The sequence below is a fragment of the Sebastes fasciatus genome, chromosome 18 (genome assembly GCF_043250625.1).
Source record: "Sebastes fasciatus isolate fSebFas1 chromosome 18, fSebFas1.pri, whole genome shotgun sequence".
NCBI lineage: Eukaryota > Metazoa > Chordata > Actinopteri > Perciformes > Sebastidae > Sebastes > Sebastes fasciatus.
Window position 1 is genome coordinate 8,541,069 of NC_133812.1, and position 24,769 is coordinate 8,565,837.

At 43.4% G+C, this 24,769-nt stretch overlaps 1 protein-coding gene across 3 annotated transcripts in view; it reads right to left on the bottom strand.

The window, feature by feature from the left end:
* nrxn3b (neurexin 3b) overlaps window positions 1-24,769 on the bottom strand; it is a 458,514-nt gene that overhangs the window by 83,715 nt on the left and 350,030 nt on the right. For all 3 annotated transcript variants that reach the window (XM_074615644.1, XM_074615645.1, XM_074615646.1), the window contains one exon: window positions 3,343-3,524. In XM_074615644.1, coding sequence (XP_074471745.1) covers window positions 3,343-3,524 — 182 coding nt within the window. The remainder of the gene's footprint in view (window positions 1-3,342; window positions 3,525-24,769) is intronic.

Below are 24,769 nucleotides of genomic sequence, written 5' to 3' on the forward strand. Positions count from 1 at the left end.
GAACCCCGAGGACAGCCGATGACGCACTCACGTAGGAAAGATTGATAGCCAATTAAAAAAACAAGCTGACTGAAGAAGGAAAGACAAGCACCGCAGTCATGGCAGTTGCAGCAAATTCATGAGCTAATGCAAAAGGTAAAAGTAAAAGTATTAGTAAGATGGACCTCAGAAATGGAGGACCAACTTGTTGATTTGTTTGAAGTTGTGGTTGAAGTGTTTATTTAACGTGTCTCCATGACTTCATCCATTATTTATTTTTTTCTTTGTGAATTTTCAGTACAAAGTAGTGCAAAAACTAAAAATGCTAATTCTTCCTGCCCATGTTTTTTTACACTAAAGTCACGTTTGATTGCGAGAGATTTTGCGAGATTTCCGTTTTTTTAGTCGGGATTCTTGTTGTTCATGAATGAATCTGTTAGTGTGTGCTGCTTTGGCCAAACTGTTGCTCACCACACACTATAGGAACAAATCTGTTAAATTTAACACAACATGTTGTTATATATGGGGTCTCTCACATTTTCAACATCTGTTAAGTATTGAAAAATCTTTTAGTGTAGACCAGTAGTCAAAATTGGAGCAGATATGATTAAAAAAAATATTTTTATTAAAAGTTCACCATATCCAGACAGTAGTGCATGAGACAGGTAATCTGAAAAAAAAATCATGTGCCTCTGTGTCTTCCATCGTCCTGTCCTCCGGTGCTCCTAATGACATCTGCAAGATTTCACAGACCGGAGGAAAACAACCAATCAGAGCCGAGCTGGAGCCTGCCGTCTCTGAGCAGCTGTCAATCACTCGCAAACTCTGATCAAACGCGCAAACTAGGCAGCGCTGATGAGAAAGTTTCTGACCTGGCAGCTATGTTGAGAACAGTTGAGGAAATACCAAGCACCACCCACCAGCCGGAGCAAACTTTCTCATTTTACAGCTAAACAGTACACTACAAGATGCTTCTGAAAACATTTGAGGCGAGAAATAGGCATTACAGTAACAGAATATTCATATTTGATCAACGCTGCGTAGTTTGACCGTTTGATCAAAGTTCGTGAGTGATTGACAGCTGCTTAGAGACGGCGAGGCTCCAGCTCGGCTCTGATTGATTGTTTTCCTCCGCTGAATGAACAGCCGAAGCCTGAAAACAGAGCCATGAGGAGGTGTAGAAGTCTAGTTTTTCTCTCAGAACACTTGAATTACAATATGCTGAAAGGTTATTATGGAATTTTTGCCCAATGATGCCAGAAAACATTCTGCCTACTGCAGGTTTTATGAGGGGCAAATGATAATGTGCTATCCAGATAACAACAACAAATATTAGAAGTGAGGTCAAGCAGTGGATTATTTTTCTCAAGATGTAACAAAATCCACCAGTCTCACAGCTGAATATTCACTCAAGGTCTAATTAATTATTTACCGTTCACCTGTGGCAAGAAGCTTCTCTTCATTTGGTTTCTGTTCCATAGCAGTATAATTGTGGGAAAAATGGAGCCTTGGAGTATTATGACTTTTTGCAAAGTATTTTATAGTTTAGAGCTACAATCACCGTTAATATTAAATGAAACCCACTTTGTTTGTACACCCATGGCTGCAAATAAATCATTTGAAATATGAGTAGTGCTAAAAAAGCCCACATGTTCACAATGTGCTGCTTCTCCGCACGAATTGGCGAAATCTCCAGTTGCTTTTTCTTTTCTATTAATAAATTCATTAGCGTCATGAGACTGGAGGAATGAAGACATTCGCCGCCCAGCGACTTGCAGCCAAATTATAAGAGATACCCTGCTTGGCTAGCTGTGCCGTTATATCTAAAAAAGCTCAAATTAAAAATGCATTCCTTCTCCTTCCTTTAGGGTTTCCTGCAATTACTCAGTCGGTTAGGGACGCGGAGAGGCGTTTCCCACATCTTAATCATTTTCTCTCCATCCACGCCATCCCACTTCCTCTCCCACCTATGCACACACACACACACACACACACATTCACTTTATCTCTCTATACTGTAAAGGCAGCTCCAAACTGCTTGTTGTTGGCCCTCATCTTTGCCGAGCAGATGGCAGCTTTTCTGCACCACATGGCCAGCACTCAGGAGATGAGGGGAGATCTTTAAGAAGAAAAAGACTCTCAATCTGCTTTAGCAACTGTAGCTCCTCCTCATCATCACATCTTTTTTTCGCATGGAGTCAGCAGCAAACTCTCCCCTCCACCCCCTCCCAACCACCGCCACCTCTACATCCCACCCCATCGCACTGATTTATCTGACGCCCTGCATTCCTCCAGCTACTGTTGATGATTTCTTAAATACTTAATGCTTATGTAAACGAGTCAAACACAAGGTCGCAAAGTGAGATTATTAAGATGCCGCACGGATGCGCGGTCGACTGGCCGAGAATTCTAACTCGCAGCCCCCCACTCCCTCCCCGTTTTTCTATCATGTTTCTCCAACGTGTGGGAACACGCTGCATATGTATGGAGAGCCGCATTCATTATTCATGCTGGGAGTCAGTTTGAATGTGGTGTAGAAGTAGGGTTATTCTGGATGGGGATGGTGAGCAGAGACTTAGAGCAAGGGAGTCAGTTATCTGTTTTTTTTCTTTTATTGATCTGCACCGTTTGTATAATTCAGTTTGAGTATGATGGGCTGAATTTGGCCTGAAGATAGCAATACATAAACCTTGGGGAATGATTCATAGGTTTGTTTGTGGTCTTAATGCTGGAAACATACGAGTACTTATGCACAACAGAAAACAAGCTTGCGTAGATTAATTTATTGTAATTTATAGGAGCTAAAATGGAAACAGTTCATAATTAGCTTGATGACTCCAGTAGAGGGACTGTGGCAGGTCCGGCTTAAGGCGTAGGCCATATAGGCGGTTGCCTAGGGCACCACCTTCTGGGGTGAAAGTAAATACATAAATAAAAATAAAAAAATATATATGTCGGTGGACGCCCTTCCTTATTTTCTGCATTGAAGTAACAAATGAACAAAAAATGAATCTTTCTCACACTTTGTCATCTGCCTGGCCGCACTTATTTGTTAATAAAAGTGTAAATTGTAGTGAAACTGACTAAACACTTTTAAGCCAACAATACCAGGCACCAATTGTTTATTTATATTTTAAGAAATACAGTTATTTATGAAAATTAAAATGTATATTTTTGTCTTAAAACCACTGTAAACTCTGACGTGTGTTGTGGTTTACGTGGCTAGGTTCTGGGGGTTGAACCCTAACCCTAACCCTATGGCGGCGGGGCTGGGGTCTCCAAATCCTAATTTCGCCGAGGGCACCAAAAGGGCTAGAGCCGGCCCTGGACTGTGGTATTGAGATGTTAAACATTAGTACTTACGATGTGGAGCATGATGTAGTCGCCCAGACGCGGGGCGCTGTCGATGCGGACAAGGATGCCGTCCTTGATGGTAGTGCTGAACCCCACTGCCAGCCGGTCCGTCCGTGTGCTCGGCCTCTCGTTATTGGGCCACGTGTACGTGATCAGGCCCCCTCCTTTACCAAAGATATAGGTGGTGCCAGCTGTGGAAACACAAGAAGCAAAAAAGGGCAGGAATTAGATTTGTTTTTGGAGAAATAGAGGCAGATAATGTGCAAACATACTGTAACTAGACGCTAGGGAGCAGAGTGTCCTCACCAACAAGACACTTTCGTGACAAATCTAGATACACACCTCCATTAAGGGCTGTAATTCCTTTACAGCTACTTTGCCACTGCTAAAATGTAATTGTGTCGAGTTCTATTTTAGGGGTTTAATGGTATTCAGCCGCCACCACCTTTTGGGTAGAAGTCAGCAGCTCCCCTGGCGCCATCTATGACCTATCCGGCTCTTAAATATAGCCCGTTTCCAGGGAATAACAGCCAGTACGGCCAGAACCGGATAAGTCTCCCAATCCTCATGTATTATATATGAGACCTGCAACCAAAGAACAAAGGCTGGCACAAGAAAAAGAGAAGGGGTGGGGGGATAAAAATCGAAGAACCTTCGTCTGGTTTAATTTGACAAATGCAGTGTAGAAAAAAAGGGGACCTGGGTACCAGTGAGGGTAGAGAAAGTCACCAGAATGAACATTTCTGTTATTACATCAGCCACTATATGTAGATTTGTGTCAGATTAGAGGCTCTCATTGGATCAAGCTCGGCCCCTGAGCCACAGTGAAAGTTTCCCTTTTCTAGCATCACGAGGAAGAGAGAAAAAAGAGAAAAGTTTCATTATTTGGTTGCAGGGTCGGATTCAATTCCAACTTCCGAACGTTCCCTAAGGTGCGTCAGAATTAAAGCACTGAATCCTTGAGCCGCTTAGCCATCTCGTCCACATTTAGGCAAAGATAATCAAGAGATCAAAGGCATTAGACCTACAGCAGATAGACTGGTGGGTGAATCAATATGGGATACGAAACAGACTCCCGTGGCCTAAGGATAGTGGAAAGCATTTGGCCCACCTCAGAGGCTGACTGGGGATTGCTAATGAAGTCTCTGAGCTCCTGCATCAATGTATAATTTTTTTCTTTTCCTCCTGCCTCCACCATCCCTTTCTTCCACATCACCTCATTCCTCTGCCCCCCTCCTCCCTGTCGTTCCCTCTCTTTTCCATTCACTTCCTCTCCGAGTCACCTGAACATCTGTTTGGCCTTGTGATGGGTGCCCAGCTGTCTCGCTGTTTCCCCCTATGAAGCGGCCAACAATCTGCTCTGTGGTCCACAATACCCCGGAGACTGCAGGAACATATGGATGAGAGGGAGTAAGAGAGAGGGAGAGAGTCTATCGACCAGATGAGTGTCTTTATTTGCCTCCGGGCGCACAAACAGGTCTGCATTTCACACACCTCGGGTGCCAGCAATGCAAAAACCACCAGCTAAGGTCGTCTATGTGACGTGAAAAATACCGAAACAAGTGAAGCATCGCGAGCCTCAAACAACTGTTTCACTTCTTGTAACTAATAACTCTACATGGCTGGTTTAACACAGACGCCTCTCCTTGAGATTTTTTTTTCCTGAAGTCAAACAATAAAATGTCTCAGTTGCTGTCAATGACATTGCAGCAGTTGGATGTTTGCATCACCTGCTTCAAATAGCTCATTTCCTCCATGGCATCGCGTCTGGCTGAAAACAAGAGCCCCGATGCCTGATAGCAGCCCGAAGCCAGGTTGCACCGGATCTGGCCCCCGCTGTCTCGTCGCCTCAAAGTTTCTTCATGCCAAAAGAGTTCAGGCAGACTCGGGATCAGTTTTCCCCGGCAAACGAGCAAACTTCGCCTATCTCATCTAACACACACTCTTTTTTTCTGGAGGGGGATGACGATGATGAGCGGCAAAGATACAAGCACCCCGGGGAGCCAATTATCACATTGAGGAGATTTGCTTAGTGTTTCAAGCAGACAATGTTCAGCATGAAACACACACAGGCAGCCACACGCGCGCCGACTCGATGCACCCACACACACACGCGGGCGGGCTGACGGAGGGGACAATCGTGAAGTATAAAAGTGCGCAGACACACAAAGCCTTCTCACATACAATCACACAAGTGGGTGATTATCTGCACAAGTACAGAGAAGAGAGAGAACCCGAGATCGCCGGAATGTAGCACGTTTTCCCTGAAAACCTGCTGGGCCCAGACGCCCAGAGGAAGTCCGCTGCATATCAATTCATGCATTCATTGTGTGCAAAGCTGTCAAAGTGTGGCATCATTTCTGATACTCAGCCGAAGATTTCAGCGGACTGTATGGATGGTTAGCAGCTGTGATTGCCAGACTGGACTCCCAAGGTCAAGAGTTGCATTTGAATAACTTCACTTCAGAGCAAAAGGGGCTTTTCCACTCAAGTGTGGATGTAAGGAGCACCGATATAATTGAGTTTCAGCGATTTTGCAAGGAGACTAATTAGATGAAAGAGGGTAAGCAATGGCATATTTTAGCTTTTCTAGCATATTTTAGCATGCCTACTCTCAATTACTTTGACTAACACCTCCTTGGGCTTTAACCTGCCCCAAAATTGTTAATAAACAATAGTCTTTTCAAGGTTTTTTCTTTTTTTTTTTTTTACCCCATATTACATTTTTGTTACACTGGAAGCAGAATGCAAAAATAAAATAAAAAAAAAAGCTGGAGCTTTTGTTCATTAGAATAAAATAAATCAACACGTGTTGCTTTCGCTGTTTTGAAACAGTGTGTACTCTACATTAGCGAGAAGATCTCACATTAGTACTTCGGCAAAAACCTTTTAAAATGCGCATGTAATTATAAGTGCAAGAGTGCAACAAGAAAGAATATAATTCATTGTCTGGAAAATAACTTGGTTCATTAGTGAGCCAACCTTTAAAGAAGAGAGTGTGCCAAAGTAATGGACTTTTACTTCTTTTTTTTTCACTTGGTTTGCTTGGTAACGGTTCAACAAAGCCTTAGATACAACATTTATTCAGTCAAATACATTAAAGCAATAAGGTTAAAGGTTATGGTTAAAGCAGTCCAATTTGCTTTTTGGAAAATGTGAAAATCCTCTTCAAAGTTTTGCTTCCTGTGCCCCTTTCTTTTCTTTCTTGTAATTACTTCAGACTTTTCATCTGCTGCCGTGGTCATTCTTGGCATCCTCTCAGAGACGGACGCCGACAACTTACTGCCATCATGTCAGTAAACAGCAGAAATGGAGCATCCAACATACATGCCTTCCACAGCTATGATGCCTTGGTGAAAAGCCAACCACAGGGAAAATATCATCAAAGGAATCAAATCTACAAACAGATTACTGCACAAGATGTTATTTTAGTGGATCAGAGGGGACTTTCATCTCCATATTTGAATAATGCAATCTTGCCATGGCCAGTGGGTATTGGAGGGAGGCCATTTGAAATCTAATTGTAGCATATGGGTGTTCCATTGATCTGTGAGTGAAGGGATGGGAAACCCTCTGAAAGACATTATGACCAACACTGGTTTTCTTTGATACTTCAGGTACTATATGGAATTTTCTATCATTATTAGATGTTATGTTATGAATGACATTGGTGGCCATTAAGTGGACAATAGTCAGCATCCTGTTGCTTGTATACGCTCTAATAATAACATAGCTGTTGTTGCCTGTTGGGCTGCAGTTTGCCGTCAGTGTGTCAGTGTGCTGACTTGACTATGACTTGCCCCAAACTGCATGTGATTATCATAAAGTGCATGTCTGTAAAGGGGAGACTCGTGGGTACCCATAGAACCCATTTACATTCACATATCTGGAGGTCAGAGGTCAAGGAACAAAATTGAGTGTAAGTTTGGAGCTTTATTTCGCAACAGGCTAGTATGACATGGTACTAATGGATTCCTTAGGTTTTCTAGATTCATATGATGCCAGTATCTTCTCTCTAACTTTAAAACTGAACCTGGTACAACCTCTAAAAGATCGAATTGCATTAATGCATTACAGAAAATAGTGACGTTAAACAAATTTGCGCTGTTTGTGTTGTAGTGGAGCTGAATAGAGGCAAGGCACTCTGTAGCGCGCATAAACGTCACATTTTTTGGATTTTCCCGTCAAAACATCCTTTACATAAATATCTTTCCACAGGCTGTTATAGACCATTTCACAGTTGTAAGCGTAAACATTCTAAATGTGTCCCAGTTTATTTCCTTTTTGCAGTGTATGAGAATGACATCTGATGACAGGAAGCAGACATGGACCCAAGCTGTTGCCTAGCAATGCAATTCTGTTGAAACGGTCTATACGCAACCGAGAAAGTCTCGGAAGGTTTATTTTTTTTTATGTTACGCTACAATCCGTTCACACACCTTGGCAATACAAAGCAATAATACATGTAAATAGTTTCATATAGTACAATAAAATAAACAGATAAAATACCCCCGTATGAGCCTTAAAAATCTATGGTGTTTGTTTTTGAAATAAAAGCATTGCACTAATGCATTACTCTCCAGCGTTGTGATTCATTGCATCTGCAGTGCGCCTCCGTTTAGAGACAAACTGTAGATGAGAGACTAGGTCAAAGCCTTGGCCTCTATTTCGCAGAGGTCCCCCGAGGCGTGGGAGTGCACACAGAAGGTCAGGACACCTGTCTGCAGAACAGCACTGTGTCCTGTCCTTCAGGCCCCCCACGTGACATTACCCAACCAGAAAAAAGAAGAAAAAAGAGGAGGATACGGTATTTCACACAGAGCCAGAAATGACGGAAGGTCACCAGTTTCAATGGACTTGACCGAGCAGGAAAAATCAAGGTGGAGTAAACAAGATCAAATGTGAAGCCTGTGCTCCAGCTCAGTGTATAGTGATTTTGAAAGAATTATGAAAAGCATTTACATACATTACTTACAGGCACGCTCTCCTACCTCATTTAAACTGCACTAGGCAACAATGTTATCTCTAAAAGAGCAAAAAGAGCAGAGCAGCTGCCATGGCGCACGTCTGTTATAACTGGGTAATTGGTTGCTTCACACCATGCTGTGATAAAACCCTCTGTTTAGAGGCAGCTGGTGGAGGACCTACAGTAAAAACCTGTTACTGTGTGTCCAACTGCATGGAGGCGGCGGTCAAGAGTTTTTTTTTTTTCTCCCAGTGGAAGTTGGACGAGGTGGTGTGTGCGTGCACAAACCTGTACAGTGTGAGTATGTGCAGCTGCAAAGGAAACGCAGGCGCTGCCAGCTACCCACGAGGCACAGAACTGCAGTGGGTAAATGCTCTAAACTCTCTGTGTAAGTATGCATGTGCACACATATACACACGCTCAAAGTCATCTGCATAGACACGTATGAGTCCGGACTTAGGCGAACTCATCCACAAGCACACACACGCACACACAATCCCTCTCCTTTCTCCTTGGTGTGTGTTGTTTATGTGCTTTTATGTCTTTCCCCTTATTATCTCTTGGGCTTTCTGCAGCGCTGTCACCCCAGGGGATGGAAGAAGAAGACAAACACGGTTTGATGTGGTCGAATTCTCTGCCATCGGAGAATGAGGAAAAGAAAGAAAGAAAGAAAGAAAGAGGAGCCTTTAAAAAAAAAAAAAAAAAGAAAGAAAAAAAATCCTGAAAGTGAGATGCAAAATGTAATTGCCTCCTCAATCACATTCAAAAGAACTCTATCATCACAATGCTTTCCCCTGCCGCGCTTCATACATGGGGAATTATTAGGCTCGCTGTCCTTCACACAACTACAATAAAGAATCATTGACGGAGGAATCGAATTGTGAGATACTGAGCTGTGTAATCACCGGGATTTATCTCCATTTTACAACCTCTTATCATTTCATAATTCACATTTCCAACTGTTGCCTCTCCCCTCTGGGATAGAGTGAGGGACGGGACTGATGATTGAATGCTCTCTCTCTCGCTCTCTCTCGCTCTATCCTCAATCAGCTGCCAGAAGCAAGTTTACAGCAAATGGCTAAAATACTATACTTGTCTATATGTGTGCTGTTTTAACGTATACATACACACAAAATGCAAGTTGTATGCGTGCGGGTACATTGTCAAAACACGTGGCGGCCATGCGTCCCACCACTCGTCAGCGTTACTGATACAAAATGCAGAATATGATTGATGAAAGGCAGCGTGTTGTGGAGAATGGCTATGTAAAGAAAACAGCCAGCCTTGAATGATTTACACTGTCTGTTTCTCCGTTATAATAAGCTGTAGCATTACCACACTACATGGATTCACGCGCCAAAAATCTGGGGTAATGGAAGTGGAAGAAAAAGAGAGATGGAATGGACCGAGCGTGCATTGTGAAACGTGAAAGAAGCCAGAGCTGTATTATGATATATGTGCAGGCAATACGCTGTGAAATACATACAGAATTGGGATTAAGGCACACTTGTTTATGGTTTCTCACCAAGATTTGCCCTTAGCAAAATTGCTTTTTTAAATACGAATATTTAAATTAAACTTTATATGTATGTTATTATTTTGTATCAGGTATGATCACTGAACTTTTTATGTGTAAACTTAAATGAATGTCAAAAGGTGGCAGGAAAACTAGGCGATGACACAACAAAGTCTGCGATTATAGCTTAGAAAGTTATCTCCCCAGTCTACACAGAGCGTACAGAGGATTGTATGGATTACTCTACATTGTATAACATTTTGTCAGAGTCGTATTCTAACTTTATGAGCCAGAACCCACTAGCAAATGCAACAAAGCGAGGCGGAGGCTCAGGCAGCTTCTGCTGCTTCTGCTCGGGCTGCAAAGCAGCACCGGGATGATAAAGTCTGAGCCGCTGGGCAGCAGCTCCACTCGCTGGGATTGAGCAGTCAAATACTACAGTGGTTGTGTTTGTGCTACAGTTGTCCAACAATGCCAAGAGAAGCTAAGGCCTCTCTGCTGCGGTGAGATTTAGTGTTGACAGTTGTGTTGATGTCGGTTGGTGGCGCCAGTGCGCGGGGAGTGCAGGTGTGGGGAAACAACCGATGTCAACAGGCAGCACGAGAACATATTGTGCTGGAGTATAGAGCTGCAACCGCAGATTACTTTCACTATCGAATAATTCGCAAACGAGACAATTTATCAATAAATTGACTTTCAGTTTACTATCATATATGACAAAGACAGCAACCGATTCTCATATTTGAGAAGCTGTAACCAGAGAATGTTTTGCTCTTTTTGCTTGGAAAATGACTGAAACGATTTATCTATTATCAAAATAGTTACCAGTTAATTCTGTTGAACAAAAACTGAACAAATATTGTTCCACCTGTTTTAAAGAGGCGTTGCTTCAACCTTATAGGTATATTTTGGACTGTATCAAAATCTTTTGATTGGAATCAGATGTGGCTGTTAAATACGAAGATTGGACTACTCGTTCTGTGTTTTTGTTTTCTTCATATATCTGGCAATCTGAAAATCCATTGGAGTTTCTCAACGGGTGGGTCTGCGCAGTCTGCCTGGGGGATTCAATTCGGTAGGTCAGGGACGGCTGCTCGGTGTGGGAGGATCCCCTTGTGGGATCTCTCCCCGGTGCTGGCTGGCCCTCGCCACGCGCATTTCCCCCATGGCCGTGCACCACAACGGGCTTTACAGCACCCACCATCTGAACCTCATTGCCTCCAGGGGCCGTGGATTTAGTGCTCACTGCGGCCTCTCTCACTATGGGGAGGGACGGGGCCCCCTGCTGTCAACCGGGCGGACTGTCCTCAGTACAAGTCTGCGTCGATATCGGCAACCCATACGACCCGTCTTGAAACATGGGCCCCGTCTTGTTTAACATGCTTTGTGGGTGTGTTTTTTTTTTTTTTTGCCGTGTCATCACCAATAATATCTATACAACCAATTTTTTTATGATTAAAAAATATTCAATAACTGCAGTTTGTGCTGCGGTTGAACAGTCTTACTAAAAGACGTTTGTAATATTTTGTTCACATTTACATCAGGGAGGGTAGAGGCCTTTCACTAGAACAGGAAAATACATGTGTCTTATTTGACTTATACGCCAATGTCAGACCATTGTGTTGTCTATCAGCGAATATGCACATTTTTGTTTGAGAAACTCAACTCTCATCAGGTTAAATAACACTGATAGATTAACTGTGTTTTTAAATTAAACAGATGTGTTTTTTCTTTAATCAAAATTAAATGTTTTAATAATTTCATCTATCAATATTTCATCAAGTTCAGGACCAGGAGTATTGGTACAGTACATACTGTATATAGTAGATGTACATAGTAAGACATATTAAAGACCCTGCACACCCACACAGGTGTTTTTCATTTATTCTGATTAATTAGACCTCAGCTCAGGTTGAAATTGGGAATTATGTGAGGACACCAAACCCCGGTGTACTCTGGGAGTTTGGCCCACAGGATGCTATTTGCCAACCGTTTTCCACGGGTTATACCAAACCACCACGACTCCTGCTGGGAACATAAAATGTATCATTTGCTTGAATATTATTCCCAGGACAAAACTAGCTAATGAACTAGCCAACTGTTACAGGATTATTGTTACATCTTCCAAAACAATTCTCCCCTGTAGCTTGAAATTAATGTGTAATGCATGTAATTGGATTGTGCTCAAAAACACTTGAGGTGCAATGACTTCCAACGACGCGACACACGGCGAGATGGCTCAATCAAAAAAAGTTCTTATCTTTTTTTGTCACTCTTCACTGGCGGGGGGGTTGGGGGTGGGGGGACGACGACGACATGTTTCCATGATGAACAGCTTGATTTGCCATCTGTATCATGTTGCTGAGGCAGAAGTGGGGAGATGTGGAGAGGGAGAGCAGGGGGGGGAGTGGTGGAGGAGTCACTTTTTTTTGCAAGAGGAAAGGAGGGAAGACAGAGGAACACAGATGGAGACGTAGCGTATTTGTGAGCCTGAGATATGCAGCCCCCCCTCCTCTTGGACCAACAGGAAAAAGGCATCGGTTCCTTAGTCACAGGCATGTCAAATCACCCTCAGATCGCTACGGAGGAAGTGGAAGATCGACTCACAGACTCCCATTAACGAAGCAGTCATGTATCCTCACTTCAGCTCCATGTAACACCGCAAAGGCGCAAATGTGAGTACACAAGTGAAAACACTCACACATGCACACACAGACCAGACTAGAACAGCAGAAGGTGAGCCATAACAACTCTCCCCTCATTACCGCGAAGCTCGGATAGCCAGTCTCACCCTTCTCTTCCTCACCCTCCTCCCCCCGCTCTCTGTCTCCCCTCCTGCTGCATTACTGACACTCTTCTCTGTTGTAGCGGCAAGCGGACAGAGAGGAAGGGCTTTAAATGATTTTTTTTTCTCGGTTCTCTGGAGATGTCAGCTCCTATTCTCTCTGGTTGGAAAAGGAGGAGGATGAGGAAGAGGGAAGGGGGTCTGAAGAGGATTTCAGAGGCTGGGGGAGGGAGAGGGGGGGTTGCAGCTGAGATCCACGCAGCACCCTAGGCTACAAAGAAGACCTGTCTGCTGGCTTTAATGCTGCACGCTGCCACCAGAAGAAAATTTCAGAAAGGGGAGCGAGACGTTGCAGAGAGGTGAAAGGAAAGAAGGTAGGAGAGACGAGGTAAAAGAGGAAGAGGCAGACAGGCAAACATGGGCAGCAAAGGTGGAGAAATGTCAGCTTGAGACGGCGTAAACACAAATATTTGGGACACTAAAGCTCTGTAAAACCTGACTCAATCCTGCTCCTTTCTACGGCGGAGATTAGCATTCTGTCAGCTCTAGTGTTGATGTTCACACCGCTCTCAGCGAAATTAGGACATGAGTGTCTCCTTCCCGTCATTCATAATGCATGACGCACAATGCGTGTGAGGCATATCGCTTCAGAGGCAGGCCACACCGAACCCTGCTGAGGATTAGGTGAAGAAGATCTCCTAAAGAATAAGGGATTCCAAGATGGGTCCGAGTGGAAGCATCATTCATAATTGAATCTTCCCCAGAGGATAGCGCAGCCTGTCTGCCTTTGCCAAGGCTTCGAGGAGAGTCCAGAACTCCTCTCGCCCTCGCTCTCTCCCAGTCTGTCTCTCTCTCTCCCCCCGTCTCTCTTCCATAACTGAAATGCCCTCATACACCAATACAACACAGCAACCTCAGCCACTGATCTTATCCCAGGGCCTTTATGACTCAAACCCCAGTTGGTCACGTTGACTCATTCTGAACTTTTTACACTTGAACTTTTTTTTGGTTTAGTGGGGGAAGTTTAGATTGTACAAAAAAATTGGTTGTTCCTTGTCCTTCAGAACTGGTGATGAATGTGGAAATTAATTACGTTAGCTGCAAAGTCACGAGGAAAACCACAAGCGTTACTCATCAAACCGTTGGTGAAATTGAAAGTCAACCAAAAGATGGGATTAAAGAACATGGGAGATACATTAAAAGGGGAAATATTACAGAAAACACCCAGCGCCCACACCAGTGGGAAACTCTGGGGTCTGAAAAGTGAAGCCAATGCGGACGTGCCTTAAACTTGCATTATTTCTAACAGCCAGCAGGGGGCGACTCCACTGGTTGCAAAAAGAAGTCGGATTGTATAGAAGTCTATGAGAAAATGATGTATGATGCTCATATAGTAAATTACTATAAAGCAGGGTATGCTTTAGGGTGTGGCTACCTTGTGATTGACAGGTTGCTACCAGTGTTGTCCAGTCTGGGACTTGTCCGTTTTTTTGTCTAAGAGCTTTAACCCTTTCACAGTGTGTTTTCAGTTCATAAAAGTTAATAATAACATTTTGGTCGTCTATAATATGTCAGCGTTTGGTTGTAATTAGCTCCACCCTCTTGTGTCACTTCTGGTTGCAAATAACCAAGATGGTGACGGCCAAAATGCCAAACTCGAGGCTTCAAAATGGTAGCCCACAAACCAACAGGTGACATCACGGTGACGTCACTTTTTAAATACTGTCTATGGCAAACACATATTTGTAGGCCGAACATTCCATGATGAACTTGTCTTTTATTTGGTATTGATAAGTCAATTTGGGGCGTTGTTAAATTCCTTAGAAAATGTAAAGATGCTTTCAGGATTTATGATCGCAGAAGCTTAAATCGTAGAGAATGAATTATTTTATAGCACTCAGATTTGCACTATGAGAAATGCACCCAACATGTTTGTAAGACCTCAAGGATACACAATGCATTTGGTGACTAATGGTAACCGTAAATTAAAAAAAAAGGTTTCAAGAAAACTCCACATTGCACCCTACCTTATCTTATTTCTCTGATTGTCATTTTTGTTTGGTACTTTTATTCTGAAATTTCTTTGGAATATGGTATCCTTTAAAAGCTGACCATTTGTGTGTTTAGTTCTCACTGGATAATTGACGGTTTGGCCATCTTGTAGTGAACAGGTATATATAGGCTGTTGTTGCTTTTTATCCATTCTATAGAACGATAAAGGTGCTGTGTTGAAATGTTTTGGCTGAATAAAGAGCATGCTCTTCCACTGAGGCAGATAGTGCTGCAGGGTTATTTTTCACAAGATGTCAACAAACCACCGCAACAAATGGATTTTGTTAGTTCGGTTTGTTTGCCTCAGACTAGTTGTGTACAGAATGTAATAAGTCTAGATGGATTGACTATCTGTCAGACTGGCTGCCACCTTTGCCATGCAAAAAAAAACAAGCTCCGATATTTGCTTGATGGTAGATAGCTGGCGTTAATTTCAAGCGCTGATGATACAGACAGCTTCGCATCTCTGCTCCTCAGCTGGCTTCAAGAAAGTCTTTGGGAAGCGATAATTGAGGCAGCACTTCTGCATACAGTATAGTCCACCCTCACATACATGAACTGCAGTTTTCAATGGAAGCTGACAGCTACAAACAGAATGTTACACGCTGAAGGAGCGAGAGCAAGCCTTACTTCGCCCTGTCAAATCATTCTTTCTTCTGACATGTCGGCTGTGTATTTCAATTACAGGTAGGCTCTATTTATAAAACAACTTGAGAGTCTCCCTCAGATGCCCACCTGCTTTTGAAGAATATGGATCAGAGAGCTGGACGGACGGATGCTAAAAGGAATCAGCGTCTTGTATGAAGCGGGGCTAATCCTCCCTTTGATATCGACAACATCAAATAAAAAACTACTTGAACCTAATATGGCGTACACAGTAATGGCTCTTCCTCGTCGGGGGAAAACAAACAACGCAATCAAGCTGACAATACAGATGTCTGTTTTGAAGATCAAAATCAAACTGTGACTAAACATGCCTGATGACCTTTTTCTTGTTCGCTCCGTGCCTTCCTTTTGTCTGAATTTGATGATTGCCCGCTGATACACAGCTTCATTGTCTTCTCCAAAAGCTAGACCAGCTGCGCCTGCGGTTGGCATAGCAACCCCGCATCCTAGCCACCAATGTCTGTGACAAACCTGGTATCGTCTCCAACCCTACATCAAACACCTTTACATCACACTGATTAACTCACAAGCAGTTACTACTAATGATGAACAGAAATACTTAAACGTGCATTGCAATGCACCCTTCAACGTCCCCTGTACTCTCCATCACACACGAACAGAAAAAACACACATACGGAATGCAGGCTGGAGTGTGAGACAGAAAAAAAAAATCAATCAAGTTTGTACTTTTCAGAAGTTTACTCAGCCGCCTCCCTCTGAGCCAAGGACTTCAATTCCACAGTAACATTTAAGGCAGCGCTCACTGTTGCCGTGCTTCTCTCACTAAACAACTCTCCACTTTAAGCTGAGGCCTGCCATCAACGGCAACCTTGATGAAGTGATTGGTTTTGACGAGGTAGCTCTTATTTTAGAGTGACATGAATTGCAACCTGTAAGGTATACAGGGTTCACAGCTACGGTGAAAGCAGCGGTCTGCCATTCTTTTATGGGAGCAATCAGCACATGGTAATGGTCATTCATCAAATTGGATCGGCATACATCTCTCTGCGGGGCGCTCCGCCCACGTGCACCCCCCCCGAGAGCTTCGCCAACCTTGATCGTGCTCCTGCTGCTATTATTTCACGCAGTGGGAGGTGAGTTTTCATGTAAAGGTCTTTGACAAGTTGACTTTGAGCGACTGAGCTGAGGTTGAGGCGCTGGTAACAATAGGTGAGACTTCAGGTGGAAATCACTGAGAACTTGTGAAAGTTTGTGCAAGTCTGATAAATTCTGCAAAGATATAGCTTAAATCAGGTAATGTACAGTGTAATTATTTGAGCCTACGTACAGAACAGATTGATTGGTGACAAATTATAGGGAATAAGTGAGGGTAGAAACAGAACTTGCTAAAGCCACATGCACAATTTCACACATTGTCGGATTAATGGAGACCAGAAGTAATTTATGTCAGTGACGGACAGTAATGGACTAGTGGCCCATCAGATCACACCAAACCGGAGTACGAGAATAACCTGAAGTAGGAAGTGGGAGATGGGAGCCCCATTGTAAACAAAAGATTTGGGTTTATTTAGTAAAAGTTAAAAAAAGAAGCTTTTTTTCCACAAAAAAGTTTTAATGATGGTTCATAATTGTGATTTAAATCATGATTACAACGTAACACGCAATTGGCATTTTGGTCACATTAACTGTTTGCTTTTAGGTTATTAAGGCAAGAGTACCAAGATACAACAAGGACCAGGCTGTCAGCCATGATGTTTTGGCAGTTCCATCCAATTCCATTTGCATGATTGTCCATAGTTAATCGTGATTAATCGCAAATTAACCCCACATTTTTTTCTGTTAAAAAATGTACCCCAAAGGAAGATTTGTCAAGTATTTAATACTCGTATCAACATGGGAGTGGGCAAATATGCTTGCTTTATGCAAATGTATGTATATATTTATTATTAGAAACAATTAACATAAAAAATTACAATATTGTCCAGAAACCCTCACAGGTACTGTATTTAGCATAAAAAAAAATATTCTCAAATCATAACATGGCAAACTGCAGCCCAACAGGCAACAACAGCTGTCAGTGTGTCAGTGTGCTGACTTCACTATGACTTGCCCCAAACTGCATGTGATTGTCATAAAGGGAGCTGTCTGTAAAGGGGAGACTCGTGGGTACCCATAGAACCCATTTACATATCTTGAGGTCAGAGATCAAGGGACCTAGTTTGACGTGGTTGATACCAATGGATTCATTAGGTTTTGTAGTTTCATATGATGCCAGTATCTTTACTCTAGCTTTAAAACTGATCCCACTACTATTGATTGATAATTGTATTAAAGAAATTAGTGGCATTAAAACAAATATGCTATAAAAGCATATTATTTTACTTTTCCTAAACCTAACCAAGTAGGTTTGTTGCCCAAACCTAAGGAGATTTCTGGCAGAAAGCCCCAAAGGCAAACTTCTCCCGTGAGCATGTGGCGTTACATACTTCATGTTTGTTTTTCCGTTAATCTGTACATACCTAGAATGCATGCACAATTATCTCTTTGTTTCACTCCTCTACACTACTAGATATATAGCACAGTCTCTGACTTTGGCAATCTTTATCACTGCAACTGGCTTTCGAAATTGGAATGGTGCTCTGTAGTTGCTGTTTTCCAATTCCCTCCGGCAGGTGGTTTGGCTTTAGCCCTCTATTGAATGTGTCAACCTTATAATTAATGCCCTTCTTCCCTCTCCACTCTCTCCTCTCCATTCTTCTCCTCTACCTCCACCATTGACCATACCTTGACCGAGTCTCGCCGGTAGTTCTATCCCCTGCTCCAAGGACATTGAGCCAGAGACAAAACGCAGCAGTGACTCAAGCCATGGGAGGAAAAATTGGCGGCGGAGCCACAATCCATCTCCTTTCAGTCATTTAGCCACAAAGCCGTGGAGAGGTCGGTCCTGCACCACCTCCTCGGTTATCTGTTTCCAATGCTTTATCAAAAGGGGGAGAATGGGCTTAGGAGGAGGAAGAGGAGGAGGAGGAGGGGAGGGAGCAACGGAGATAGATTCTTAAAAGGCCACTGCCACGCTGCCTATCTACGAATAAACAAGAGGAGTTACAATCGATGCGAGGGGGGGAGGAAGGGACAGGCGTGGGGCAAAGGGTCCTTCTTGAAAGCTGTAATTAACGGAATACTTAAGCGGGAGTTATGGATTGGCGAAAAGCAGGAGGGCGTGTGCCAGTCTCGCCGAGGACGAGACAAAGGCACCGAGTGAGCACGTGATTGCGCACATCTGCATGTGAGCCCGGGAGTGTGTGAAGTGAGCTTGTGTGAAAGTTCGTGCGGATGCTGATCGGCGGCCAAGGCTTAGCTGAATTTGCCCGGGGTGAAGTTGAGAGGGCCCGGCGGAGTTTGGAGGGCAGCGGGATGGAACATGCTGGCCTCTCAGCGTGCCTTAGTGTCGGCCTAATTAAAGGCTGAGCCAAAGCAGCTCTCAACATTGTTGTTGTTGTTGCTGCTGTTGTTTCTGTGTGCGAGCATGTGGATGTGCTAAAACAGAAAGTGTGTTTGTAAGCAAAACCTTTGCTCACATTTTTGTGCAGTCTCGCCTCAAATGTTTTCAAAATCATCTTGTAGTGTACTGTTTAGCTGTAAAATGAGAAAGTTTGCAGCCATGTTGAGATCAGTTGAGTAAATACCAAGCACCGCCCACCAAACTTTCTCATTTTACAGTTAAACAGCACACTACAAGATGTTTCTGAAAACATTTGAGGTGAGAAATAGGCATTACAGTAATAGACTATTATTCATATTTGATCAGCGCTGCCTAGTTTGACCGTTTGATCTGAGTTCGCAAGTGATTGACAGCGTTGAATGAACAGCCAATAGGAACGCTCGCTCTCTCTCTGACATAACCTGTGATAGACCAAAGTCTCCTGTCACGGGCTAGATGTCTAGTTTTCTCTCAGAACACTTGAATTACAATGTGCTGAAAGGTTATTATGGAATTTTCGCCCAATGATGCCAAAGTATTCTGCCTACTGCTGCCTAAAATTTTCAAGAACATTTTCAAATTGATTAAATAGGCTTTATGCCCTGAGGAAGAGAGACGGCTCCCTGGAACGTGTTGTCATAACAAAACATATTGGAGGAAAATCAAGTTGTCTTGCTGAGCTTTCAGTGAAATGACATATTTCCAAGGACTGAGCACTTCTTCAGCGATCTGAATGAGACGGCTTTGTATAAGTGAAGCATTTAAAAAAGAATTATGTACTTTTTTCAAATCTATTTCTCTTCTTAAACATATATAAAGTAATATACCCATTCTAGAAATGAAGTCTAAATCATATCAAGTGACCACAGTTTTGGGGTCCTGACCCCAAGGCTGAGAAACTCTGCTCTATGTGTGTGTGGATTAGAGTCTGTGCCTACCTTTTTACTGGTGTGCAGATTTCAATGCGAGTGAGTAGGTGTATACCTCCAAGCTAAGCTGCCAAGTGTATCTTTCCCCTCTTTCTCCCTCTCTTTTTCCACCCTCTCTCGCTTTCTTCTCCTCCTCTCAATCTTTCATTCATATACCTCAACCCCACCCATACCGGGCGGCCCCAGTTGCTCGCCTTTGAAGATGTACTTAGCTGAACTGACGAGAAATTTAAAGCGAGCGACGGCGGCTTTCAACAGCTCATGAAAGGCAAAAGAAATCTGCCACTCTGTGTGAGTCAAATGGATGGGGGAATTGTTGCAGTGGCATGGGTAGCAGGGACGGGGACTATAGGCAAAAAAACTCTGTACAAAGCTTACTTCAATCCCTCAGCCCGGGCTCACGCACGTCTTGGCTCATATGGCGGCACGCATGAAAATGAGCGAACGCACAGGAAAAGACAAAGGAAGTCTCAGTCGGCAGAACCCCTGAGCTACCTTTGACAAAACGGGGAACTAAAAAATGCATCATTCAAATATATTTTGGCATGTCTTCATTCAACTGTTATTTTTTTTTCTCTCCTTGCCCCGGGACAACACATTGGCACAAAGCACAGGCTCTCAAAATTCGACACCAAATTGAGAAATTTATTCCAGTGCCCTCGGGAGTCAAGCTCGTTAAAACATATTACTGCCCCTGTCACATGGGGACCTACCTATAGGCACACAATCCATTTCTGTTAAAAAGAAGAAAAAAAACTGTAGATGCTCAGTGACCTACACACTTTAAAATATGTTGCAGTAGAAAGGCAAGGTGACAGGGCCCATTGTATAGTCTAGACATGAGCTCTTGTTTCATCAAAGGGAAGACATCAATCCGCGGGCTGAGCCAATAGGGCAACAGGTGCCACACTCACACAGAGCCTATCAGGATCTGACTTCATTTTCCTGCGCCGTTGGATATGAATACTGATAGGGGGGATGTGTTTGACTATGCCATGGGAGGCATAAATAGCAGCACAGGCTATGCAAGAGGAGCAATAAATATATTTGAACTTCCATGCTGATGTATATACGCATTCAACACTACTTGCTTTGTGTGTAGATGGCCAAGGCGGTACGGTAATAGTCTCCTGTGTGGCGTTATGGACAAGAGGCATATGTTTGGTATTACATACAGTGGTGAGGCTGTTCACCTTGAGGTAACACAGCAGGCTGCAGGCGTAGAATAATAATATGTTGAATGTGATCTGCAACCAAAACCATTTACTTCAAATACGATAAAAAAAAAAAAAGTAAGAAAACTACACTGCAGCTCTTTCAAGTCCATCATTCGTCCCCCACCGGAACCCTGAGTCCCTGTGTACCGACACCATACGATATGAATCCCCTCTTCTTCAAAAAATCGCACTCTTCAGCTTTACCAGCCTGCATTCTTGTTCGCATTTCAAAATCGCCTCTTATCAAAGCCTTTCTTATCTTGTGCACAACCTGGCTACCCCCAATTCCATCGGCGCACTTGACCCTGAGCTCCATCGAGGAGGCGGCAGATCCTCAGTGAGAGGTCTGAGGCAGATTCGAGTTGTGTGACGGGCTGAATGGCGGAGAAGCAGCCTGAGGGTGATTGTCATGGCAGTTCAAGGTGAAGCGCTGTGGTCAAGCCGGCAGTGCGAAGGGCACACAAAGAGGTCACCAAGGCAGCTATGGCAGGATACCTTCCATGGAAGTGGACTAGTTTGTGATGCTTTTGTTCAAATTTTCATTTGATTTGTTATTGTATCTTTTAGGGCTGTCAAAGTTAACGCGATAACGTGTTAACACAAATAAGTTTTAATGCCACTAATTTCTTTAATGCATTAACGCAACTTGCCATTTTTACCTAGTAGTGGGGTCAGTTTTAAAGCTAGAGTAAAGATACTGGCATCATATGAAACTACAAAACCTAATGAATCCATTGGTATCAACCACGTCATATTAGATCATCGAAAAGGAGGCTAAATAACGCTCCAAACTCACGCTAAGTTTTGGCGAGGAAAAACTGGCATGGCCATTTTTAAAGGGGTCCCTTGACCTCTGACCTCAAGATATGTGAATGAAAACAGACATTGACATTACAGACATGCCCACTTTATGATAATCACATGCAGTTTGGGGCAAGTCATAGTCAAGTCAGCACACTGACACACTGACAGCTGTTGTTGCCTGTTGGGCTGCAGTTCGCCATGTTATGATTTGAGCATATTTTGTAATGCTAAATGCAGTACCTGTGAGGGTTTCTGGACAATATTTTCTGGATAATATTTGTTTTGTGTTGTTAATTGATTTCTGATAATAAATATATACATACATTTGTATAAAACAAGCATATCTGCCCACTCCCATGTTGATAAGAGTATTAATTACTTGACAAATCTCCCTTTAAGGTACATTCTGAACTGATAAAAAATGTGCGATTAATTGTGATTAATCATGGACTATCATGCGATCAGTCGCGATTCAATAATTGAATCGATTGACAGCCCAAGTATCTTTTATTATAGAGGTACTGTAGTAGTAAGAGGATGATGGGATAGAAGTAGGCCACTGAAGTACTGAGCAAATTTTGGACTAGACTGACTAGACTGACCGTTACAGTAGAACTGTTGCAACGCACAACTTCCACTCATTATTCCGAGACACCCATGCACAACATGGATTACAAAATCTGTTCGGAAAAGCCAGGATATGACAATGGAATTTTAAATGAAAGAGATGTCAAGCAAGTGAGCTGGGATGAAAGACAGGACTGGAAGGCATCTTTCCGCCATAACCGTGCATGTATACATCTACTCAACGAGCAATCCTGACATCAAACATTGAAAGAAAGTGAAAACACCAAAGCTGTCTCGGGGAGAACATTTTGCTCTGTCAAATTTCACATTACCTTGATCAATTTAAACTCTCTCTCCCCCCCCCCACCCCCACCCCATCAAGCGCACCACAAGCACCCTGCCAGCGAGTACAATAGAAGTTCTTCAGACTGATGTTATTTCTATCGAGGCAGAGAGGCATTCACCGTTGCAAAAAAAAGGGAGCTGTTGTCGAGATAGAGAAAGAAAAGGCTCGAGTTGGTGAGTGCCAGTGACTTAGCTCTGTGTGTGTGCGGCCGTGCATGGATATACAGGTGCATTTGTGCAGGTGCACGTTTGCATATGCAGGCTGCGAGTATAAATTTCATCCGGAGGCTCTCATGCTTATTCAGTTGGCTGTGTGTCCTTATGAAATAGCCCCGGGCAAATATTTACATTACAGTATGCCGATTGCTTCACTAATGGTCGGTGCGGAGTGCTCTATTGTGGCGAGATGAAGAGGCCAGCGAGGCGAGATACAGGGTTTCAGCATAGTAACTAAGGGCGGCAGGAGTGAGAGGGGTAGTGTTTGGAAATAAACTGTTAATGTGCCTGGCTGACAGGGGGAGAAAAAAAACACAGAGAAATGGGAATATATGAAGCCTCACATCCCATTACCCATCGCAATATTCTCTCACACAAATGTTCCCCACACAGGCCTCCCATGACTAACTGTCCTGCTCATTCCGGCCAGCTGCGTTTGTATGTAAAAATGGGTGAAAAAGCTTACTCATGGGGAGTAATTTGCACCGACATTACTGGTACAAAAAAAAACATCAGTTGAATGCTAAAATATCCCCATTTTATCCCATCAAGATTGCGGCTGTTTGAGGCCTCTTCAGAATCTAATAAAAGATTTAGACAGTTATCTGAGCATGCAAAACCAAGCGGGAGAGATTAGACTAACAAACAAACTCCAAAGGAAACTCTTTATGTCGGTTTGTTTTTTTAGCATCCTTGCAACAGAACGTGATGGTAATCAGGCTTCAGTGAAAATGAGGGACGCCACAGTGCTTCTAAATATTTCCCTTTCTCTCTCAGATTGTGCTATCAGATGGTACTAAAGTATGTGTGTCTGGTCTGGAGGGCGGAGGAGCTTCAGCAGCAGGAGCCACAATGAGTGGTTGGCTGTAGCCCCGTGTAGCACTGAGGGTCTTTTCTCATTATATGCTATCAGCGCTATCAGGTTTGGCTGCAAGGTATTTCACTTATCAGAGAGGAGGCCCAACAGGCTCCGCAGCTCCTTTATCACCAAACACTTTAATTGGATCTTTTAGCACTAATCTGCTGCCCCCAAAACACTGCCTGGGTTTTAATTAAACCAACGCCATTTCACTTAGGGCTCCTTGGAATGCCACATTTAACTCCACCGCAGCGCCACGGGGAGGTGACGCAACCTCCCCACCTCAAAAAAACATTTTATATTGCTCAATGTTTGCAAATAGCATGCAGAAATCCTTCACAGCACTGGAATCCATGTAAAGCTTGTGTTTAGAGGTTACAAACTGATGTGCCGGGGCTGTCCCAATGTGATGAATCAAGGCTTCTGTGCTGAGCCCGTGTCACCACCCTCCCGCAGGGGCGGCCTCATTCGGACGCCACTTCTACTAAGATGTCAAACAGCCCAATCGCCTCATCTCGACACTCCCTGGCTTCGATTAATACCAGGATTATTCAGCCAGAACGCGTCAACAACACTCATATTTCTCTCGGAGACAGGGATAAATGGATCATTCTCACACTGCCGATAAATCAATAAAACATTACGCTGATGCAAAAAGAGTTCCCACGAGAAACGTGGCTCACCGACGTCGCTGTCTCGCCTCTGCCTATTTGTCTTTTTCATCTTGCTCGCTTTCACCAGGAGAAGAAGAAACGTGTTGACAGGGGACGGGACAGAATAAAGTCATAAAAGGAGGAGGAGAGAGACGTTTGCTATTCCGTGGCTTTGTTCTGTCTATATGATGGAAGATTTCATCTCGACTACAGCCTGAATTCATTTGTTACACCCAGATGAGCTGAGCATCGTAAGCACCAATTAAAACTCCTGAGTGGTTGATCGAATGCTGAACAATGAACGGAGACTTGTCAGACCTGGAGGAAAAAGCTCACTATGCTGCGCCGTCGCCATTATCCAGGCTACATCACACTATAGAAAGGAGGAAGGACCCACTAATGCACCCTTGGGTGCAGAA